The 24,308-nt window shown below is 40.9% G+C and overlaps 1 protein-coding gene across 1 annotated transcript in view; it reads left to right on the top strand.

Annotated features, from left to right (window-relative positions):
- mgat4a (alpha-1,3-mannosyl-glycoprotein 4-beta-N-acetylglucosaminyltransferase A) overlaps positions 1 to 24,308 on the top strand; it is a 34,982-nt gene that overhangs the window by 3,478 nt on the left and 7,196 nt on the right. The window contains exons 2-8 of the mRNA XM_035174159.1: positions 14,924 to 15,091; positions 15,470 to 15,610; positions 20,623 to 20,756; positions 20,873 to 20,919; positions 21,058 to 21,171; positions 22,416 to 22,491; positions 23,156 to 23,270. Of these exons, the coding sequence (XP_035030050.1) occupies positions 14,924 to 15,091; positions 15,470 to 15,610; positions 20,623 to 20,756; positions 20,873 to 20,919; positions 21,058 to 21,171; positions 22,416 to 22,491; positions 23,156 to 23,270 (795 nt within the window). The remainder of the gene's footprint in view (positions 1 to 14,923; positions 15,092 to 15,469; positions 15,611 to 20,622; positions 20,757 to 20,872; positions 20,920 to 21,057; positions 21,172 to 22,415; positions 22,492 to 23,155; positions 23,271 to 24,308) is intronic.

Genomic DNA, 24,308 nt, shown 5'->3' with positions numbered 1-24,308 from the left:
GATGCATGTATTTTGTGTGGAAGTAATGGTCACTATGCTTCTTAATGTGTGTTACTCTTATTTGCAGCATTGCTCTATAATGTTGCTTTGTATTTTAAATAATCTTTTTATCTGTTTATCGTTTGTATATTTACTTTAGTTTTTTTTATAAAGCTGCAGTGCATTGGGCAACATATTATTGAAAACCGAAAGCCTATTTGTTCAATCGAAGGTTGACTTCAGTTCACAGAATGTGACAAATATTTATTTTCTTGGGGCAAACCAGGTGTGAGCTGTAACGAAGAGCTCTCCTCGTCTTATATAAAGCTGGAGTATTGATTTGTGCCACAAACTCTGGGTTGCATTAATTTATGTGACTCAGATAGTTGTCAGTCTTTCTGCACATCACTGGATTGTTTTATTTTGTATTTCTTATCCTTGATGGGGTAAGGGGGGGGGGACAAAAGAGATACTGTGAGATAATACTAAACTAAAATCTGTTCTGTCCCCTATCATTTTTTGCAAATGCTTTCGAAGAATCTTTCTTCAATTTGCCTTCAGCTGAATATTTATTACAGTATCAGTTAAATCCTCAGCATGTATTTTCATGCATTATTCTCAGTGTAAATAAAACTCTAATCGGTGTATTGCCTTCATCTGTGGGGCTTTACCTGCATCAAAACATTACAAGTTTTATTCATGTACTTCAGCGTGTACTGCACCAGCTCTCTGGCTCCCTGCCTCTGGCTTGTGTTGTTTCTTGTCTTAACTTGAGATGTTTTTATGCACTTTTCTTCTTTTTTATGACATATGAGGCTCTTTTACATCCTCTAAAGTGTCTCCCTGCAGTTGTAGATGGCTTCTCCTCTTGATGCTGCCTAGTGTGGGTGTTTGGTGTTTACTTGGCCTCCGGCATTGAGACATCCTGGAAAAGAAACAAATTCCAGTTTGAGTATTTGTACAAGGGAAATTAATTTGCATTTAAGGAACAGTTCACCCCAAAAATTAAAAATTCCCTCATTATCTACTCACCACTATGCCGATGGAGGGGTGGGTGAAGTGTTTGAGTCCACAATTCTTTTGAAGATCCTGCGGTAAACAGCATTGCAGCCAAATCCAGTACAATTGAAGTAACTGGGGACCACTTCTTCAAACATAAAAAAATATAAAATGCCTCCATACTGCTTCTGTGGTGTCATCCAAGTGTCCGTAAGCCCCGACATTCAAATCGAACTCCAAACGGTGTAATTTATACAATGTTTTTAGCCTAAATATCCACTGTTATCCTCAGCCTGGAGCCGCGTTCAAGCGCGCGCGCACACACACAACACAAGCTCTTGCCTCTATGCTCTCGCCCAAGGGGCACATGACGACATAAGCGACGAGTTGCGAATATCGCAAGACAAGATCAGTGAGAACTCGCTTTAGGGTGAACTATCCCTTTAAGACTCATGACTCTGTTAGGACACCATTGCCTTTATGTTTTCATGGGGTAGAGAGGTAATCCTGAGCAAAGTTATTTTTATTTTTTTTCAACTCATTGCTTTCGACAGTCTGTCTTGTCCCCAGTCACTTGACTGCTGTGAATGAGAGCTGTGCCAGTCAGCTGTCTAAACACTCAATGTTGAATGACTCTCCAGAGTGTGTACTTCTCTGTCAGAGTCTGCCCTATCCCCAGCACGAGGCTGCTCTCTGGTATCTCCCTCGTTGTGACTCAAGTAGACCCCAACAATGCTAACAAAATATCAATAATAACGCTGGGGCTTTAGTTTAGAATGGGACAAAACATTGATGTAGCAATATTTTTGGAATATGTTATCAATACACTTAGCCTTAACAGAGCATTGCCTCTTGATGAAGTTCTGTGTTTGTATTTATGATATTAATGATTGTAGAGTAAGTGGAAAAAGTGCGTGGTTCACAATAGGAACTGATTAGTTGGTTACCAGAGGGTATAATTTCACTATCACCTTTCATCGCAACAGGAGAAACAATCAATCAATCAATCAAATTTTATTTGTATAGCCCATATTCACAAATCACAATTTGTCTCATAGGGCTTTAACATGGTGTGACATCCTCTGCCCTTAACCCTCAACAAGAGTAAGGAAAAACTACTAAAAAAACCTTTTAACAGGGTAAAAAGAACGTAGAAACCTCAGAGAGAGCCACATGTGAGGGATCCCTCTCCCAGGACGGACAGAAGTGCAATAGATGTCAAGTGTAAAGGAGAACATCATCAAGATAAAGGTTTTAGCAGCATTGATAAGGGTAAACATTTTGAAGCATAACTGAAGGTCAGTGAATTGGTGGATTAATGTCATTCATGGTCAAGTATCTGAGGAGAAATACTATGTATCAAGCAGTTCTGCTGCAATCATAGTCTATGGTCAGCAGCCAGCAAGATCATGATCCACCATCAAGATCGGATGCCACTATAGTCCACAGTCATTGTCCACTGCCGCCATTAGGATCCATCATCAGCTGCCACCTCGGTCGTGGTCCACCACCATTATCAGATGCCAACACGATAAAGGATCCGCCTTTATTGTCACGATCAGCCAGCACGATACAGAATCCGCCATACTGGATCCACCATTACGATCTCTGATACGCGATCCACAGATCCTAATCCATGATGTGGCCACAGCTGCGGCCCTGGATCTGCGGACGATAAGGCAAAGGGACTCCGGGGAAGAAGTCAAGTCAGTAAGATGTATTGATGGGATATGAATTAGTTTGATGTGCTAACGATTGAGAAGAGGAAGGAGAAGCTGGAAAGAGAAGCTCCGTGTGTCATGTGTCCCCCGACCTTCTAGACCTATAGCAGCATAACTAAGAGCAGGTCTAAGACAAGCCTGTACCAGCTCTAACTATAAGCTTTATCAAAAAGGAAGGTTTTAAGCCTACTCTTAAACGTACAGATGGTGTCTGCCTCCCGAATTGAAAGTGGGAGATGATTCCACAGGAGAGGTCCTTGATAGCTGAAAGCTCTGGCTCCTACTCTACTTTTAGAGACTTTAGGGACGACAAGTAAGCCTGAATTCTGGGAGCGCAGTGCTCTAGTGGGTTGATAAGGTACTAACAGCTCTTTAAGGTGTAATGGTGCCATATTATTAAGGGCCTTGAAGGTGAGGAGGAGAATTTTAAATTCTATTCTAGATTTAACCGGAAGCCAGTGTAGCGAAGCTAATACTGGAGAAATGTGGTCTCTATTCTTGGTTCTTGTCAGGACACGTGCTGCGGCATTTTGGACAAGCTGCAGAGTCTTTAACGACTTACTGCTGGAGCCTGATAATAATGAATTACAATAATCCAGTCTGGATGTAACAAAGGCGTGGACTAGTTTTTCTGCATCTTTTTGAGAAAGGACATGTCTGATTTTGGAGATATTACGCAAGTGGAAAAAGGCGGTCCTAGAAATTTGTTTTAAGTGTGAATTAAAGGATAAATCAGGATCGAAGATCACTCCCAAGTTCCTGACTGTTTCATTGGAAGCAAGGGCAATGTCGTCTAGCGCAGCTATATCATTAGATAATGTATCTCTAAGGTGTTTAGGGCCAAGTATTAGAACCTCTGTTTTATCTGAGTTTAATAAGAGGAAATTGCGGGTCATCCAGGTTTTTATGTCCTTGAGACATGCTTGGAGTTTAGTTATTTGATTACTTTGTTCAGGTTTTATTGACAAGTATAACTGGGTGTCATCCGCATAGCAGTGGAAATTTACCGAGTGTGTCCTGATAATGTTTCCGAGTGGAAGCATATATAATGAGAATAAAATTGGGCCAAGCACAGAGCCCTGTGGAACACCATGGTTAACTTTGGTGCGCACAGATGACTCATCATTAATTTGCACGAATTGGGAGTGATCAGAAAAATAGGATTTAAACCAGTTTAGGGCGGTTCCTTTAATGCTAATTAACTGTTCTAGTCTCTGTAATAAAATGTTATGGTCAATTGTGTCGAATGCTGCACTAAGATCTAACAGAACGAGGACAGACACCAACCCCTGATCTGAAGCTATTAGAAGGTCATTAGTGACTTTTGCCAAGGCTGTCTCTGTACTATGATTAGCTCTAAACCCCGACTGAAAGTCTTCATATATATTATTTTCCTGGAGAAACTCACACAGCTGATTGGCTACAACTTTTTCTAGGATCTTAGACAGGAAGGGGAGGTTAGATATTGGTCTGTAATTGGCTAAAACCTCTGGGTCTAGGGTGGGTTTTTTGAGAAGGGGTTTGATTACAGCTATTTTAAAAGACTGTGGTACATATCCTGATGATAATGACAGATTGATTGTGTTCAGTAACGAACTATCAATTAGGGGCAGAATTTCTTTAAGTAATTTTGTAGGAATGGGATCTAAGATACAAGTTGTTGGTTTAGAACATGAGATTATTTTGGTCAGCTGATCAAGGGTGATCAGAGAGAAGCTGTCTAAATAATCAGTAGGATTCTCAGCCGTTTCTGAGATTTCTGTTCTTGGTAGGGTATTAGTGCCAATTGAGGGCAGGAGATTTGATTTCTAATAGTTAGAATTTTATCATTAAAGAAATTCATAAAGATATTGCTATTTAGGGATCGAGGAATACTGGGTTCGGTGGAGGTGTGACTCTCTGTCAGCCTGGCTACAGTGCTGAAGAGAAACCTGGGGTTGTTTTTATTCTCTTCTATTAATTTGGAGTAGTAGGCAGCTCTTGCTTTGTGGAGGGCCTTCTTATATGCTTTAACACTATTCTTCCAGTCTAGGAGATATTCAACACGGTTTCTGGAGTGCCACTTCCTTTCTAGTTTTCTTGATACTTGTTTTAACTCATGTGTCTTGGAATTATACCACGGAGCTAATTTACTATGTTTTCTATGTTTCTTTTTTAGAGGCGCTATTGAGTCTAATGTTAATCGTAATGAGTTTACAGAGCTATCGATGAGATGGTCAATCTCAGTGGAGCTAGGGTTTTTAATGAATTTGTTGTTTATATCGACGGATAATACGGGTTTAAATGTAATCGGAATTATTTCCTTAAATTTAGCTACAGCACTATCAGGTAAACATCTAGAAAATGAGTTTATTATTAGTGGCATATATTCTGATAGTGAAAAATCGAAGGTTATTAAATTATGGTCTGATAGAATTGGATTGCGTGGAAGTACTATTAGATGTTCAATTTTGACACCGTATGATAATATAAGGTCAAGTGTGTGGTTACAACAATGAGTAGGTTGGTATACACACTGACTGAAACCAATTGAGTCTAATATCGAAATAAATGCTACGCTAAGACTATCTTTATTATTGTCAACATGAATATTAAAGTCACCAACAATAATAATTTTATCGGTCTTTAGGACTAGGTTTGATAAAAACTCAGGGAATTCCGTTAAAAATTCAGTATAAGCCCCAGGAGCACGGTAAACTACAGCAAATATGATTGGCTGTTGGTGTTTCTTGGATTGGTGTGGAAGACTAAGAACAAGACATTCAAATGAGTTGTAGCTTAGTTTAGGTTTAGGATTAATTGATAGACTGGAGTTAAAAATAGCAGCAACTCCACCACCTCGACCAAATTCTCTGGGAACGTGTGAATTTACATGACTGGGGGGAGTAGATTCATTTAGACTGACATATTCATCAGGATGCAGCCACGTCTCAGTGAGGGACAATAAATCTATTTTTTGATCTGAGACTAGTTCATTAACTAAAATAGCCTTTGATGATAATGATCTTATGTTTAAAAGACCACATTTAAAAGTCTTTGTTTCCTGAGTTGTTGCAGAGGTTGTGTTAATGTGTATTAGATTTTTTTGTGGAATTCTCCCTCTGTTATTGTTTGATTTAAATAATGTAATGGGACGGGGGACAGACACAGTCTCTATGGGGTTGTGGTTGTGTGACTGATCCAGAGGGAGCGCAGAGAAGTGTGTAGCACTGCACCTCTGCTTCCTGGTCCCAACTCTGGGTTGTCATTTAATAGACTGGGTAATATTCCTAGATAAGAGAGATGCCCCATCCCAAGTGGGATGAACGCTGTCTCTCCTAACAAGACCAGGTTTCCTCCAAAAAGTTTGCCAATTATCTACAAAGCCCACACCATTTACAGGACACCACCTCGACAGCCAGTGGTTAGACAACATGCGGCTAAACATGTCATCACCTGTTGTGTTGGGAGAGGCGAGAGAAAATTACTGTGTCCGACATCGGTAAAAGCACACACCGACTCAACATTAACTTTAGTGACCTCCAACATGCGAAGCCGGGAGTCGTTGCTGCCGACGTGAATTACGATCTTGTATTTACGTTTAGTTTTAGCCAGCAGCTTCAGTTTAGATTCGATGTCGCCGGCTCTGGCCCCTGGAATGCAATTGACTATGGTCGCTGGTGTCGCTAACCTCACGTTTCTCAGGACCGAGTCGCCAATGACCAGAGTTTGCTTCTCAACGGGTGCTAAAAACTAAAAAGACTCAAAACAGATGATACGCATCTTAAAATAGTCGGTCTAAATAAATAGGTTAATATAAAGTAAATAAGTGTGGAAATGGTGCATTAATCACACAGGAGTTTACTTTTACCCCCAAAAGTATGCACAAGAGGTGATAGCCTGTTTAATTTATCTTCCTGTGAGTGAAACACTGATTCTTGAACAGAAAGTTGATCTCGTCCCTTTGGGGGAACGAACAATAAAAAGTAAAAATGGGAACTTTTTTGGCAGCATTTATACAAGCACACAAACATGCATTAGTTCCTTTGTTTATTGAGAACCTTATGTGAGGAAAATAAAATACCACATACCACATCAGCGTCACCACTTTATGCCACCGTAAGTTTATTTCAAAACTTATTATCCATCTTTAATGCTGTTGTCTTTCCTCCTCAGGCATATTTAGTTAGTTCAGGAAATCTCACCGTGATCAAAATTTCCAAGAGAGACTTGAGAACAATCACAACAACACAAGCCACTTGCACAAAGCATTTATCAGACACAGACACACATTTAAAACATGCGATGGATGCAAAACTGAAAAAACCAAACAAAAAGAATACAAATATCTGGTGCCACACATTTAAAAGATTCCAAAGATGTCAACCTGGGAAGACAATGCAATTCAATTCTATATGTCTCTGATTTCCCAGCAACACTAGCACTGACTTCAGTCACACAATAGGGAACGACAGCGTCTTTGTCAAGTGTTGCTGCTGCCTTTGCAAAGATTGTCACCTCCACAGGCCAATTGCTGCTTTGCTTTGGCATTGATACTTGAAAATATTTAATCTTCTTTGCAGACTATTCAGGACACAAGCCATAATATTTTGCCTGGTTGGTCTTGTCAGTCTTTTTGGTTGATAATCCAGTCCCCAGCGCCCAACATAAGTGGTTCTTTGTTCTAGACCAGCGAAGTGTTGGTGCCAGAGTCAAACCATTTTTTTGTGGCAGAGAGGCAGTTCTATGGCTGTTGAAATACAAATAACTGGTTCTAGATCAAGCACTGGCTTGCACTTGTGGAAGAGGGGTAAGAGTTAACATTTACAGAGCACAAAAAAATCCCGCTCTTCCCCTTTTGCAAATGTGGCTTCCTCATTGCCTTCCTTGAACCCATGCATCTCCCTTCCGCTGTGTTTAAGGCTGTGGTTTTCTTCCATGATGACATAATTTCCAACACAAAGGACCAAAAATAGCAAAAGTGATTTCAGTGAAGGGGATAAATAAGCAGACAGACAGTTGCTGGTAGGCCATATATATTGTGTGTGTGTGTGTGTGTGTGTGTGTGTGTGTGTGTGTGTGTGTGTGTGTGTGTGTGTGTGTGTGTGTGTGTGTGTGTGTGTGTGTGTGTGTGTGTGTGTGTGTGTGTGTGTGTGTGTGTGTGTGTGTGTGTTGCGAGGTAGGGCAGTCTGCCAGACAAATCCTAAGTGGTTTGGAAAGAAGAAGTGAGTAGAAAGAACAAATCTGAAGAACCGAGGATGAGAACAGCCCGAGGTAGGCTGTATGATATGAGAGAAAGGACAAGAGTGCTGACACACACACACACACACCCCTTTATCCCAGACAGCCCTTGCTGTGCCAAACAGGAACAGGCATTCTCATCTGTTAACGAGTTAACAATCATCGTTGTTCCCTTTCTCATGCTTCTGTGCACTTCCTTAATCCCATGGCAGCATTCATTCATTCATTCATTCATTCATCGATCCATTCAGTCATCTATTCACTCATATGCAATTGTTGCCTCTTTACTTCTGGACAAAATTCCCAGACAGCTCACAATTCCTCCTCAGTGTCAGGGAGGAGAGATGGTGATTGTTTGGCTCTAATTGTTCCCTGTTGATTAATCTGTGGCATACGCTCCCTGAATATACTGGGACATCTCTGTACCCATTAGTTTGTCTCTGCAAAATTGGACATGCATACTTATAAGCATTGTGACAGTTTACAAATTCAGGGCCAGATATTATTGACAGGAATTTGTGAATACTTTGGCAGACACAAACCCTTGCTGATATGGGGGGATGACGTTTTCATCATGTGAATCTTTTGGGCAATGTAGATGTGTGGGCTTTAGAATTTAGTTTAAAGGCAGATTGATTAATTCATTTTATGCTGAAACCAGTGCCAAGTAACCTTATGGGGCAGCTGGATGTTTCACAAGTGATAATCCATCTTGCTAGGCTCCTGTCTATTCACTTGTGGCCCAACCACACTGGTTTGGACCAATCAGCGTCTTATGAAGGAGGAATAACTAGCAGTTATGGATGTGCCTTAAGCGTACCAACAGCAGGAAGTGACTATTTGTTAACAATGGTGGCTCTTAAAGAGGATAGCATAGGGGCTGCTATAGCATCAGCTATATCAGAAGCAGAGAGTGTTTGTTCTTCAAAAGAAGAGCAAAGAATGGTACTGAAGGCTTTCATCGATGAAAATGTTTTTTTACTACTCTCACAACTGGCATCAGCGACCTTGATAGACAGAACCTTGTCAGCTTCATCCAATCACCTGACATGTATTTTTTCAAAGCACCTGCCTCTTTCCAAACAGTTTCCAACAAAGCTTTCCCAGATGTTTCTGTGTTATAAACCGTCACGTCTGTGGATTAACTGGAAGGAAACAGAACAACACTCAGTGTGGGTGGACATCTGCCTTGACCGGTTGGGGTGAGCTGAGAAAAATGGGGAAGAGAGGAGAGGTGGATGGCAAAGAGGGGAGAGAAGAGAGAGAGATGGACCCAGAGCTTCAGACCCCATTGGATATCTTAAACAATTGATGGTGACATTCCTCAAAGTGGAGAATTCAAAACAAAGAGTGATAGTTCTGGCTGATCAAAGCCTTTCAGTAGCCAAGTGAAGCCAGAGGAGTGGAAGTGGGCAGAGTGGGGCCATGCCTTCAGCTGATTGGTGTCAGACAGCAGGTTGCAGGAGCTTTTCAGGACTTACAGTCACAGTATAGGAAGAAGAGTAGGTGGAAGGCAGGAGAAAAACAATGCACCCATAGTGATGAAGCTAAATTAAGAAACAGGGTTGGAAACCTGCCAAGGGTGCAAATGTGAGTCTGGATGTTTTTGATACAGTTAAACTGCAACTATTTGAAAGGTGAAGAGAAAGGGTTGGGGTCTGTTGCAAAGAGAAAAAAGGACAGAATAGGATGAAGGTGTACATTTTCTCTTTTTGCAAACTACAGAAAACTGTTCAGGGAGTATCACTAGCCTACTCTTGGATCGACTTGCTCTGCTCTTTCTGGAAAAAAACATAAAAATCAATACTACTACTACTAAGTGTGTGTGTGCAGTATTATTTACATGTGTTATGCTTTCTTTTGTTTTCAAAAGTGGTTATGCCTACTGTTGAACCAGAAATGTTTAACTTTTGTAAACGTGATTGATCTTTTCTTTCCAGTGGATATGGAGTGTAACAGCACAGTGTTGTTGACCACGGTAACTTGCAGTGTTTAATTTTAACGTGACTGATGGACCTAATGTCCTATGTGAACTTTTGAATCCCCCACCACCACTGCCAAAACACAATGGTGCTATATCCATTTCTGGGTTTTGTCCTATTAATGTCAAGTTCATGTGTTGCACCATCTGTCCTACTTAAGAGATAACAGCCTGGTTAAATGCGTTGTGTTGCACACAGCAGCTGCAGTGTGGAACCATGAATGTAGCAGGTGCACTGCTTGAGGGCTTCATACATGCATAATACATAATATGGACATGTTTTGCATGCATGTGCATCTTCTTTCTAGGTCTGGAAAGTGAAATCTGTCCACTAGAAAAGGCTAAATGATGATGCATCTTTTCAGGAACTCAAACAAGTCTAAGGACTGTTGAATCTGTTGAAGAAATTGGAAAAAACGCCATATCTCGCAATGTTTAAGAAAGTGAGAAAAATACTTAACCTGGATTCCTCACAAAAATGTAATGGGTTCTTTCCTGACCCCTACCACATCCTTCCACCAAGTTTCATGGTAATCCACCCTGTAGATTTTGCATAATCTTGTAAACTGATAAACCTCCAAAAACAACTAACACGGACGAAGACATCACCTTAGTTGAGGTAATAATGGCAGATGTGCTTTTGAGATACATTGACTGCATTGTAATGTAGACATTATGGAGAGATTGAAATTTATAAAATTTAACTTGATAACTTATTCTTGATTCCCAGTTTAAATAAGGAGCATTTAAGACTAGACTGGAATTTTAAGTTAACGTGGGCCAAAATAGTTTGTCATATAAATAGAAAATGCCTTTTGCTGTTTTCAAAGAAAAATTGTAAAATCCAAATGTTCAAGAAAACTGAATATGATGGATTATAGTCACATTTACCAGCTTCACAAATGCAAGGCTTGTGGTTGGAAGGTCACATGACAAACCTCATAGCTATTCTGAAAAGCCTGAAAGTTCATGTCAGGCTTTGTACCCTGATGAGCAGAATAGTAATTGATTTAATTTGATTTGTGCTTCCACCTAGAAAGTGGATGTTTTTCAAATAATGTCGACCAGGGAATGGGAGTAAAAGTAGAACTTTCTTCCAAAAAGCACATCTTCATATTCTGTTGTGTTGTTTTCTCACTCATGCGAACATAAACTGCACAAGCCCCTCATCAGCACTCATGAAGCCACAGTCAGCGTCCTGCATCAGCGAACTAGAGTGAGGTCAAGGACATGATCACAGTGAGGGCTTTTGATGAGCTGATGGATTGACTGATAAAAATCTTAACACTGTTGAGTTCAGGGTTTAACTTCCTTTAAGTATTTCTCAGCACTAATATTAATCTTGTCCTCTCTTAAACTGTGTGAGAGTTTGGAGAAGTACATGTCCAAGCCAGGTTTCTGTCAGCCCCAGATCGAGTCTTCAGATATTTACGTGATACGACTGAGGTCAAAGTGAATAAGCACAATGACAGAACAAATACGTAGACTGTATATAAAGATTGACAACATATAACTGCTTGTCATAAGTGAAGCCAAAGTGTCTTGATTGCCATCTATGGCTGCCTGCTTCATGTCAATGAATGGGACATGCACCAAACTAAAAAGTCAAAGGAGAAGTCACAAATATTTTTCTCACGCACAACGTACCCAAAACTGTGCTGATACCACATAAGGAAACTTTTTGGACCAGTTGGGTGAGAAGTTTTGAAGAATATGCAGGAGGCAGGACATGACTTGTGTATTTCCCTGAGAGTGTTTATACAGCACATCATCACCGCCCTTAGTTCTCATCACCAAAAGCTCTTAAATCTCGTTGTCTTTTCAATTTTGTCATCGTCTTTTGCATATATAACACCACTTTTTCATCCTAAGATATTTGTATTCTTCAAGCTCACAGCAGTCGCGTATTGCAAACATCAACACTTGTTCGCTGTGAATTTTCGGAGTTCTCACCATTCTCACATTGGCTCACTCGGGCATTCTCTGGACATTTTACTAGGGGGCTGGCACAAAAAAAAAAAGAATGTCAGGAGCAACTGGCTCAGCCATTTTTGTTTTCACAAACAGCTCCTCACGAAAATTTTAGGAAAATGTGCAGACTTCAGTGCATGTCTGAAAGCAGCATAAGCGAGTGTGAGATATTTGTTGAATGTCCAATATATATTCAACTCCTCAGTCCTCCCATGTACCTCCATTACTAAATCAAATTAAATGAGATGAGGAATCAAGGATGGCACGTCAAGGCAAAATATCACAGGAGAGTGGGAGGCAATGAGTGTATGGAAACCAGGGGACAAGCAGAGAAAGGCACATGCCAGAATGGAAGTGCAGATAGGACAGAAAGTTATACACATATAGGACACTAAAAATATTAAAAATTATATAAAATAAGAAGGGAAGAATAAGACTATGTAAAAAAAAATACAAAAAAAAAAGCGAGTGGATGCGGATGGAAGGAGAGGAGATGTTTTCAAGCCCAGAGGAAGAGGATAACCACTTAGCCCTTCCCCCATTACTCATGGTTCTCGAGAGCAGAGAAGAATAATGACATTGAATGGATGAACGCCAGACCTCAGGTAGGTCTAATTGTTTAATGCATTCGTGCAACCATGCAGTCGAGTAGCTTGTACACCAGCAGAGTAAATTCACCATTCAACCTGTCTGGAAATTGAGCATTTATGTGAAGTCATGGTTCTATTGTTTTGAGCAGTAATGACAAATTGTGACAGAGAGTAAAGTGACATTTACCTTTAAATGCCAAGAGACGTATGGATACACTGACCAACACACATGAGATTTTACACAGTGCTCAGGTCATGGGAGTGGCACTTCCCTGGAAGAAAATGTGTCACGCAATGTGACATGTAAGTTTCATAACCTAATGTATATGCACGTTACAAACTGAGCTAACCAGAAACCTTATCTACTTCCTGTTTCTCTTCTCTGGTGCTCTGTGTCTCTAGTTTCTTTTACACAGTAGGATTACAGGCTTGGTTTCATCTCAACAGGACTGGAGTCCCAACAATCAAAGTGACTGTTATGAAGATGAAAGTTTTGGTTTAAGTTGCCCTGTTCTCAAGGTTTGAACCAAATGACAGCATCTGTCTGTGTGTCTCAGGGATCAGCATTCATGAAGAACAACATGGTTCTGTGAAAAAGGGGAGCAGGGGCAGGGTGGATGGACAATAAACTCAGTCAGAGGAAGTGATAGAAGGGGAAGATAAAGGGGAGTCTGGGATTTGTTATCGTTAACGGCACAATAAATCTACCAGAAGTGGAAGATCAGACACTGGCCAAACCCACAACCCCACCTAACGCTCTCGCTCTCTCTCACAGACATGTTTGTACAGCTATCTTAGTGAGGACACTCATTGGCATAATAAACTAAATGCCTAACCCTCACCCTTAACCTAACCTAATTCTAACCCTAACCCTAAAACCAAGTCTTAACCCCCAAAGAGTTACAAAGTGAGGACCGCCCAAAATGTCCTCATTCTGTAGGTTGTAGTCTCAAACTGGTCCTACAAAGATCACACACACACACACACCTGTGTTCTTTGTAGTCTCCCTTTCACCTCATGCACAAAATCCTATCTGCACTGAGAATATACTGTGGGCATTTTCACACCTGAACCAAAGTTCATGTCTTTGTTACAGGGTCTACAGTTGATCCGGTTAGTTTTGTTTTCACATTGCAGACTAGGAAGCACACAAAATAATTTTGTATGACATATGTCTGTCCTGTTGTCATCACCTACAAGGGCTTAGTCAACCTTTGCTTGACATTGATTGGTTTGTAGATGGTTGTGCTTGGCGTTGGTGTTTTGTCAATTTGACCAAAGAAGGTTGTTGTGAGAAAGATCGAAGACATTAATCAATGCCTCATATTTCCGTGGCTTTAATTCACTATCATCTTCATGTCTCATCATCTCCAAAAATAGTACTGTCAATAAACTTTATTCAAACAGCACTTTTCAAAAGCTGTCACAAAGCACCAAAACAGTCAGGGAGGGGACATTAATTTAAAATATAGAGAAAACCGACGCAAAGAGAATGTAGCGTAAAAACCTCAGCAAATGAGATAAAGAGCAAGATTGACTCAGTGTGGCGTTTATAGCTTATGTAGAACATCTGATGTTGGCCCTCCAACAAACCACAGCTACTCTCCTTTTCAAAGAATTTACCAGCCTCTACTTTGAAACTCATACACCAACCGCTCAGAAGAGCTTCTCAACCTCAAACGTTTTTGTGTAAAATCTCGGAAATCCTGTCTGGGGAGATTGAAAAAGTTCCTCTCTCTGTTTCCTTTGCAGCTTGTCTTTACTTGTCTTTATGCTGTAACTCTGACGTAGCAGAACCCTACAACGTACCCTAATGTGTGCCTCCCCAGAAATGTAACCACGCATCGAGGCGACGCAGACCGCAAGAGCTATGATTGGTCCGCTTGGTAGCATCGCATTTCTGGCAGTATTTCCGGAATCTCCTGCTTAGCCTCACTCGGTTTAATGGTCATACAGACAATCTCCTCCGACGTCCTTCTTTTATTCTTTGCAGTTCTTTCAGAAAAGTAATTGCTCTTATACACCTATCTGCTTCAACTCCAACATGATAACGCTTGCCATTGTTCTGAAGTAACCTGAGAAGCCAGAGAAACTCAACACAGTAGCATAGAAACTCTATGGTCACTAGCGTTTTGGCTCCGCGCCCACTAGCATTTCTGTGGTGTAATTGCAGAGCGACGCACACACACCAACGCACAACTACGAATGCTCACAACGGCGTAGGCCCCATGCGTAGGCTACGTGCGTACCTATGAGGTAGCTTTGACGCAGAACCATGAATCGGCCTTTTAAGGTGCAAAATGAAGCAAATTTGATCCAACATTAGGGATATTAAGGCCGTGGTCCAGGCACAAAGTGATTAGTTTTTGGATAGGATGCAAAAAGATCATTGTGAAGTTGAGCACTTTGTAACCTAACTTCACCTGCTAATGCACCCCACTTTCCTTTTATTCCTCTTTCAGAAAAGCTGACAGCATATCAGCGGGAGTTCCATGCCCTGAAAGAGCGCCTTCGTGTGGCAGAGCACAGGACGCTGCAGCGCTCGTCTGAGCTCAACAACATTCTTGAGCAGTTCAGACGCGCCATCGCCGAGACTAACAGCAGCAAAGATGCTCTCACAAACTTTTCAGGTAACGAATGTATACAAAAACATCTGATGACTCATTAACTCTAACCAAGGTTTTCCACTGTTGAGTTAACATCAGAGCTGATTCAGTAATTTGTGTCCATCATATACTGAAGTGTTTTCTGTGAGTGAATTTGTCCTTGCATGACCTGTTGTAAAATCCAAAACATATACAGTACATGTATATCGTTATATTGGAACTATTGAATAAATAACAAAAAGAACTCTGATTTCCTTCTATGAGTCCCTCAGTTGATAATAAATATTGGATTCATTCTGTAGTTGTAGCATCACTGTCCTACCAGTGCACATTAGTGTCAACAGGTGCTACTTTAAAAACTCAGCAGCGCTGCTGAACTCATGTTTCTGTGACCTCTTTCAGATGAGACGCAGAAACTACTGAAGGAGCTCTCAAATAGGAAACAGCTCCAGGTGCCAAATATCTACCACCACCTGCCTCACCTTCTCAACAATGAGGGCAGCCTGCACCCAGCCGTGCAGGTTGGTCTTGGCCGCACGGGAGGTGAGAAGCTTATACGTACACTGCAAGTTTTGTACAACAGCAAGGCCCCTGGTTTATGAGAGGCCTTCTCTCCAGAATATGCATGCTCTTCCTACTCAAACACACTCAGGCCCCCAGAGATCCTTATTACACAAGGATGAGAATCAAGTCTCAACAAGTTTTCACTCAGGGAACTAGTTAGCAGCAAACATCCCCCCTGGACTGAGGTTTCCAATAATATCTTACTGATGAACACTGGCAGAGTTGAAGATGAACTGTAGAACTGTATGATCCCCTATTTAATTAGCAAATTATTTATTAAACAATAATTATATCTTGTATCTGTCTCTCTATCCTACTATGTTTTTCCTGACATGGTCTTGCACTTGTTTTAAATGCCTTTCTCTTGTTTTTTCTTCTCTCTTTTAATGTGAGGGAAAATACTCTTTAAAAAACTAAAAAAAAGTCACACAAAGTTTACTAAAGTAAATCCAGAAATTTCCCATGATAACATCACAGCAACCACATTTTTACTAAGCTAACTAAGTGCAATGCGTCCTGTCAAAGTTGTTGTCTGTCATCAGCCTCTTCTTTCATATGGATTATTTCACTCCTGTTTCCCTCTTCTCTATTCGCCCCCATTTTTAGCAAACCCCATTTTAGAGGATTTTTAAGAGGATTATTTATCTGGCATTGTTGGGTGGATCTGGGACGTGAGGGAGGTGACTTTAATGGTGGCAACGGCTCAAATGGTGTTTCCAGCTCATTCCTAATGACAGTGACAGAGGGGGGAAACCGTCTAGACAAATTAGAGGAAAAGACGGAGGGACAAGTTGGACACAAATAGGAGTTTTTTGTCGCTGGCCCGTGGCCTGTTTGATTAATGAGTGCAAGGTATTCCCACGGGAAACAAGAAAAATGCAGGGGCCATTGTTGCCATCTTTCCAAGTCACTGCTGTCGAGCTTTCAGGAGTCTTTTTGGCTTCCTTTTAGAAATCTAAGATAGAACGTCTAGCCACAGATTATGTAGAGTTTGTTGCTGTCACCTGCTTTGTTCTCACCTACTTCCCACCCTTGGGTCCTGCCAGTTGTGTTGACTGCATTCACAGTTAAACTGCATGTACAAGCAGGAAGTGGTAGCACAACCAGCACAGAGGCTTTTTTAGCCCCTTCATCCTTGTGGATGCCACATGACATACTTGACAGGCCACTGGCAACTTTCTGCTCGAGGCCCCAACAGTGATTTTAATCTTTCCCTGTTTTCTGCTGCTAATAGTCTCTCGTTTTTTTTCTCTGCTGGTCTAAGCATATCTGACATTCTCTTGATATTTATAGCTGTGCAAATTAGGCCATGATCCCACTTTAAAAATGAACAAGTATTATGAGGAAAAACAGCTCAGACACTCTACTTTCAAACTGTAGTACCACGTGTTAAAAAATCATCAGAGGGACTGTTTTACTGACATTGTTGGAGTGGGGCCTGGCTGAATCCCCTTTCATACAGAAGTCAATACGAGTATTATTGTGAACGCAGCCCTGCTAGTCCCAATCACACAGTCTTCAGCAAGTCGTCTACCTACCAACTTGTGCCCTTTTGCACTGTCAATACTCTGTTTGTTACTAAGTAACTTCAATTATACACAAGTATTTGTGTATTTTGACCAGCATGCCACAAGCTTTAATATATCTCTATTCATGCCCTTCTCTCTCCAGTCTGGAATTCCTTTAACAGTCATGAATGACTCTTCTGTTGGCCTGAGTGTAGAGAGTGTTGTTTCTGCTCAGGTGGTGCAAACTGCTTCTTTCTTCTTATTGCAAAGGCCTGCCACACGTGAAGTTTCATGAAATCCCTCAGGTTTCTCTGCTCTCCAGTAGATGTTGCCTGTGCAGTGACAAGAATATCATCCCTCAGGAGCTTCCCACTCACTGCTGTTAATCACGCTGCCAATATTTTTCTTTATAAAGCAATACTGATTTACAGACATAAAGATTTTGTTGCATCTGTGTGAGATAGGCATGAACAGATAACTCTCAATTGACAGTACTTAAACCTTCTATTTGCTTACTGCTTTTATTTCTATCTTTGTTATTGTTCTTTGAGCGAAGGGTTCAACATGGCAACCTTTGATTCTACCGAAAACTTAGTCAGTTCGAATGGCAGAAGTTGTGATCTCATTCAACAAGATCAATCTAGAACATGATTTGTTTTTATTTTATGGAATGGATAAAGAAAGAAAGAGAAAGAAAATTGTTGTATCTGCCCCTTTATCCACATCTGCTCCAAAATTTGATAGGGTCTTCCCAAGCTCAGGCCCCATCCCTCCACCAAGTTTGGTAGAAATTAGTTCTGTAGTGTTTGTGTAAAAAAAATGGCATAAGACTTGGCTGAGAGCCATGATGAGAATTGGCTAATGACAGCAGCAGAGGTTAGAGAAGCTGGAGGAATCAATCTAAATGCTTTAAAAAGATTTTTTATGTCATTGAAATATAGCAACCAGTGTACTGCGGCAACAGCTTGCATTGGAAAACATTGATATTTGTTAGCCTTGAAACAGAAGCAGTTATAAAAATATTTTATTCTAACATGAGACTCCTTGATGCCTAAATTGCCCACAAAACATTGCAGTTGTGATTTTCTTAAGTCACCAAAAACAGATGAATTAATCAATCAAAATGTTAAAAAGAAATCTCCCTGCCCGTTGATCAGAATACTTTTTCATACCAATAATCAATAGAATAGTCCACTGTGACCAGATATGTTTTTTCAATTTAATTCAACATTGTTTACATTATAATTTACAAAAATGTATCTAGTGATGTCAGTTCCTGTCTTGACACGAGACCTAACCTTAAATAATGCAACAAGTCAAGCTGGACATATTCTGCTGCACATTGAAAGCAGAAAGACACAGTCGAACACTTGCTTCTTTTATATGGAATGCCATGCCAAATCACTTCTTTTCATTGATTGAGTGAAGCGGGCAGACTGATCTAGGGACACGGGGAGGGGCAGTCCTGCTCCAGCTGCGCGTACATGCGTTATCACTCACTCACTGTCTTGCACTGTCCCTTACTCTGTCACTCTCTGTCTCTTTTCCTTCCTCCCACATTCTCCTTTCATCCTCGACCTACTTTCTTGGTGGTGGTGGTGGGTGTCGCTATACAACACGGAGCTCAGTGTGAGAAACACAAAGCAAAACTGGGACAGATTCTCCACGCTGCACAGATCACTCTGGAGGATTGCACCCTTTTCTCATGTCCACTGCACCGCTCCCTCATTCTGCACCTCAAGTTTTTGTTTTGTGCCTTTGTTGAGGCCCCTTGCACCCTCGCAATCCCCTCAATCAGCAGCTTTTCCCTTTTTAAACCATACACACACACAAACATGCACACATTAGCCTCGGTCCATGTGTTTCATAATCATTACCATCCCCTATAGAGCCAGTTGTTAGCTGCTTCCATTAGGACAAAACTTGAACTTGCTTTCCTTTCACTGGTATGAAAACAAGCATTATCCAAAGCTTCCTTCTGTAGATTGTGGCCCAAGGATATGAATTCAGTTTAGAGCAAATTCAACATGTATAGAAGAGAAAGCTAAACATGAAAATATACAGTACAGAAGTTATTAGGCAATTTCATGCTGCTGTCTTGACTTATTTTCTTTTAAACGCTGATTGATTGTCAAACAAGTTGTTCCTCGGCACATTTGCATCTCCACCCCTGTTTATGCTCTCTGCTATCTCATCCTCTTACTCTCTCTTTCCCCTGGTGAAAGTGATCCTTGTAGTCTACTGACTACAATGAACTGGATTTGTGTTGGTTACAGTCCATTGTACTTCTCCCAGTCTCATGTAGTTTAGGGGGAAATCTCTCCATCATAAAGAAGAGGCCGCTTGTTTTGCCGCTCCAAGCCTCACACAATAGGGTCAATAAGAAGATGACAATAGACTCTCTTTTCCTCTTTCCATGTCTCGCCGCTGTGTCACTCGACCAGTCTGCTCTCTGCTCGGTCTCTCTCCTTTAGCTCAGACGTGGGGATTACTTCCTTGGTGGAGGTAATACGTTTGTTTGGTCGTAGGCTGATTTATTTGCAAGCAAGATGATGCAAAAACTACAGATTTTCACAGAACTTGGTGGAAGGATGCAGTATGGGTTAGGGAAGAACCCATTCATTTTTTGGGGGGGGATCCAGGAACACTTTCTCTAACATTGCGCAATTGAGTGTTTTCAAGATTTCATCCTTTTACCCTGTGAATAATTCAGGGTCTTGATGAAAAAAAAAAAACAGGCACATTTAGGTAAACTGATATCTATGAGCATGTGCAATTTGGTGCAGCTTGATTTTAATTTAGGAGGATTTGGGGGCCTTAGTGGAGGTATGAGCACTACTGAGGGACATTGTAGTTACTTAGTTGTTCAACAGAAAAGTAGTTGAAGACAATGTCGATAATTTATTAATCTTTTAGTCATCCGGTAGAACTCTTTTTAGCCTCTGGTTGGATTTAATGCATTTTTCAGTTTCTAAAATTGGTGTACATACTGTACCTTTGGGATTTAATAGATTCTTATTTAACCAATTCAATTAAAAGAGAGATAAATCAGGAAGGATAATATCGTATCGTCATCAAATTATAGGGGTCTGATCTTCTCTGGTCATTGCTCTCTGTTGCTTTAGTCTGTCAAACGTCCTGTTGAATTTAACAACATGTTGCTGATCTCAGAGTAAAGGATGATCTTTTGTTAATGCCAGTTATTAAACAATAATATATAATACAAATGGTTGATTCTTTTATTAATTACTATTATAAGATTATGTAAGATTCAACAAAAGAACATGCAGCATATTAGTGCAGCTGCATTGCAAACTACTTCGTCCTTTCTACTTCCATCTGTCAGTCCATGCCAGAACTTCTGCTCTTGATTTAGGCTGGTGTAATCTGTTGGTGTCCGACAAAACGATTATTTGGTCTTGGAGCCACTTGATTAAATATCCTTCCTGATTGTCACCACATGCTTATCTCTCTTTTTCTCAGTTACCATGGTGATGGGGATTCCCACAGTGAAGCGGAAGGTGAAGTCTTATCTGTCAGAGACGCTGCGTTCGCTAATAGACAAGCTGTCACCAGAGGAGAAACTTGACTGTGTTATTATTGTCTTTGTTGGGGAGGTGAGATCCTATAATCCAAACAGTATGTGTCATCACATGATTCTTTTACACACTGAACAAAAAATGTGATAATAAGGTGTCAACATGTCTAAACTCTTCCTGGTTGATCTCTGCAGACTGACGTGGACTATGTTCACAGCGTAGTTGCTGTCCTGGAGAAAGAGTGAGTACATTTCTCTGCTCCCTGCCAGACGCACAAAAAGATGGAAATGTTGTGAATGATTGAAAAAGACCCTGATTCAGAGAAAAGTGTGTATCTCTGTTCGACTTGTTGACATCACCAGTGACTCTCTTTCCTCAGGTTTTCTACAGAGCTGAGTTCAGGCTTGCTGGAGGTGATTTCCCCTCCAGCCACCTATTACCCTGAGCTCACCAACCTCAAGGAGACATTTGGAGACTCCAGAGAGAGAGTCAGGTAAGCAGTTCACCTCGCCAAGACATCTGTGTTATCAGCGTGTTCAGTGCTGACATTTAATTATGCAAAATGTGATAGAAATCATTATGGAAATCTAGAGCAACCAGCCCTGGGAGAAATGAAATGCAGGAGAGCTGCAGAAAAAAAGTAGAAGGATGAGTCAGGGGGAAAGTGGGAGTGAACGAGCGAGCGAGAGATTTTTACAGAGGCTGCTCGGGTACTTGGTATTCCACAGGCATTTCTCAAAGTCGGATCAAGGTCATCAGCAGCAGCACCCTCTATCTCTTTCTCTCTGTAGTGCTCGCTCTCATTATCTTCTGTGCTTACCTTCTCTTTATAGTGTGCTAACTACGGGCTTCATTAGAAATCTGCTCATGGTGCAGTTTGTGCTGACTACTTACAGTATGTACTTGGGTAATAGCCTTTAGGACTATTTGTGTGTGTGGGTGTCTGTGAGCACAGATGCTAATCTGAGCTTTATCTTGTTCAACATTGGCCCATGGTACACACTAATGTTGTGTGGGTGTGCAGGCACTCGTGCATGGACTCTGGTCAGTGACACATGAAAAGTTTTAAAATATGTCCTCTTTGCTGAAACTGCAGCGACACTGAACCACCTGGTTGAGGTGAAGTGCATGTTCATCATCTGTGCCCTCAAATTCAAATTAGTGGTGTCTGTTCACCTGACTGGAGTGTAAGAGTGTGTGCATATGTGTGTGTACTTCTTTTTGTTTCCCCTTAAGGACTTTTTCCAGCATAAGCACTGACCTTGTCAGGATCAGTAGGCCTCATGGGGACCAAAGAGTCCTAATGAGATCCTGGTTAAGGTTAGGGTTAAGCATGAATTGGTTATCATTAAGGTTAGGTTTCAGGCTGTCCACAATGAATGGTAGTCAATATGAAGTCCTAATAAGGATAGCTGTACAAACCTGTGTGTGTACCACCTCTCACACCTGTTCTCTGGAGGCATCGTGAACACCTGCAGCTCTCAGCCAACAGCAGCGGGTCCATCTGCAGCGAGGGCAGATCCTTCAGATCAAACAGTTACTGTGACAGCATTGGTTTATAAATGATTCAAATAGCGTCTGCTGTCGTAACATGCAGGAAACCTGGGAGCACCAGATTTGCACAGTTTTGCTTTTTGAATGTGAAGCAGGGACTTTGACATGCTTTTCAATGGTATAATATTTCACCTTACAGTGGCTCAGCTTTCATGTTTGTCGATTTGTTTCTGCTTTGTTTAGATGGAGAACCAAGCAGAATCTGGACTATTCCTTCCTCATGATGTACGCTGTGAGCAAAGGGGTTTATTATGTCCAGGTATGTCCTTAAAATAATAAATTTTCCCATAGCAACTTGTTGGAGTGTATTTTAAGAAAGGTTCTGTAGACAATTACTCTCAAGTATCAGCGTGAAAACCTTTTCTCTGCAAACACTGATGTGCTCTTAGACTGAAGCACGTCATCCCAAATTAAAACACAGCGAGTACTTTAAGCAAATGTGTGTTGTTACAGCCTTTCTCCAGAACCAGTGTTGTTGTTGTTTGTTTTCAGACCGGAGTCGGTTTCACTTATTCTCAGCCTAATCCTCTTAGACATCTATAACTCTTATCCGTCTTCTTGGATTAAGTAGGCGTTCAATTGGGGAATGTTTACGTAAACATTGACTCTCTGCAGATTTGAAATTCTGGGAGCAGCCATTAGAGGTTGAATTTAACTGTGTTGTCCATCTTGCATCTGTGTGTCAATTGCATCATCTGCTCTCAGCTGGAGAGAAGAGGTATTGCCCCTCTGACATCTATTACTGCTTTAGATTAGTGTAGGCACTCAGCAGTGTCCTTTAGATCAGCTCGGAGTCATGTCCCCACGTGAACATAGAGGATTCTCCCTCCTGCTTTTCTCCCTTTCCATCAACAATAAACCCAACTATTTAATGTGGTTATTTCCATCTTACATTTCTTTTGTGTGACCCTCTGTTTCTTCAGCTGGAGGATGATATTGTGGCCAAGCCCAACTACTTTGCCACAATGAAGAACTTTGCCCTGCAGCTGTCGTCAGAGGACTGGATGATCCTGGAGTTCTCTCAGCTGGGCTTCATTGGTATGATCCATTAAACAGATATCGTTGCTCAGCATCCACAAAGGCTGTCAACAGTATTACAATTCCCTTGACAAGACGTTTATATACTGTAAGACTTGTCGAGTGAAATGCAGCATAGAAGTTTCACTCATTCAGAAGAACAGTGTGAGCAAGAGGAGAAGAGCTGAGGCGTAGGAAATCTGTCCATTACGTGACAGAAAACATTACAAAATCTGAACGTTAAATCAATAAAAGTTGTGCCATCCAACTGTAAGACCATGCTATTGAATAAAGACAGACAGAGAGCTTAGCAGCCAGTAAAGACAATATGGACATTTTTTTTGATCTCCTTGGAAATTGGGTTATTGCTAAGTAATGTTAATTGGTCCGGATAAAGCAAATCCAAATGTATCCAAATCTATTCTTTTTACGGCCCAAATGTCAGTGATTAACGAAACCTATCCTGCATGATTTTATTAATATGCACCTTTGGGGTGTATATTGTACCTGTATACGGATCTGTGTTTAAATGTAAGTACTAAAATGTAATTGTATCATTAAAATGCTGAGTTTAACTAGACCAATTAAACCCTAGTTTGTTTGCTGCAACCAACTCTGAAAAGACTTAACATCCACAAAGCTGGATTCAGGTTCCCAGATGAGTTCATTACAGTCGATATAATGAATGATATGATATGAAAAGTGTCCTGCTTATCTTAATGCAGCTGTTCTTGGTCTGTTGTTCCTGAACATTTGGTATTTTATCAGTATCATCCTTCATCTGAATGGAACGTTTATAGTTTTGTAGATGGATTTTTGGCAATAAACATGATCAATGGTATCCTTGAGGGGAGCTGATAACCCTGGCTTTGTCCTCAGTTTTGGCGTTTTTGTCCTTCTATCTATTACAAAATATTTATTGGGCCAAATTTTGACCCTTACTTTTCTGCTAAAAAATGTACACAAAAAATATCTTCTGGTAAAATAGGAACATTCAACATGCTTCTAGCATCTACTCTTTTGTGGTCTAAACCTCGAAACATAGATTGAGATAGAGCC

The sequence above is a fragment of the Hippoglossus stenolepis genome, chromosome 13, assembly GCF_022539355.2.
Source record: "Hippoglossus stenolepis isolate QCI-W04-F060 chromosome 13, HSTE1.2, whole genome shotgun sequence".
Classification (NCBI taxonomy): domain Eukaryota; kingdom Metazoa; phylum Chordata; class Actinopteri; order Pleuronectiformes; family Pleuronectidae; genus Hippoglossus; species Hippoglossus stenolepis.
Note: the sequence above shows the minus strand (reverse complement) of the source record. Positions and strands in the feature narration are given on the sequence as shown.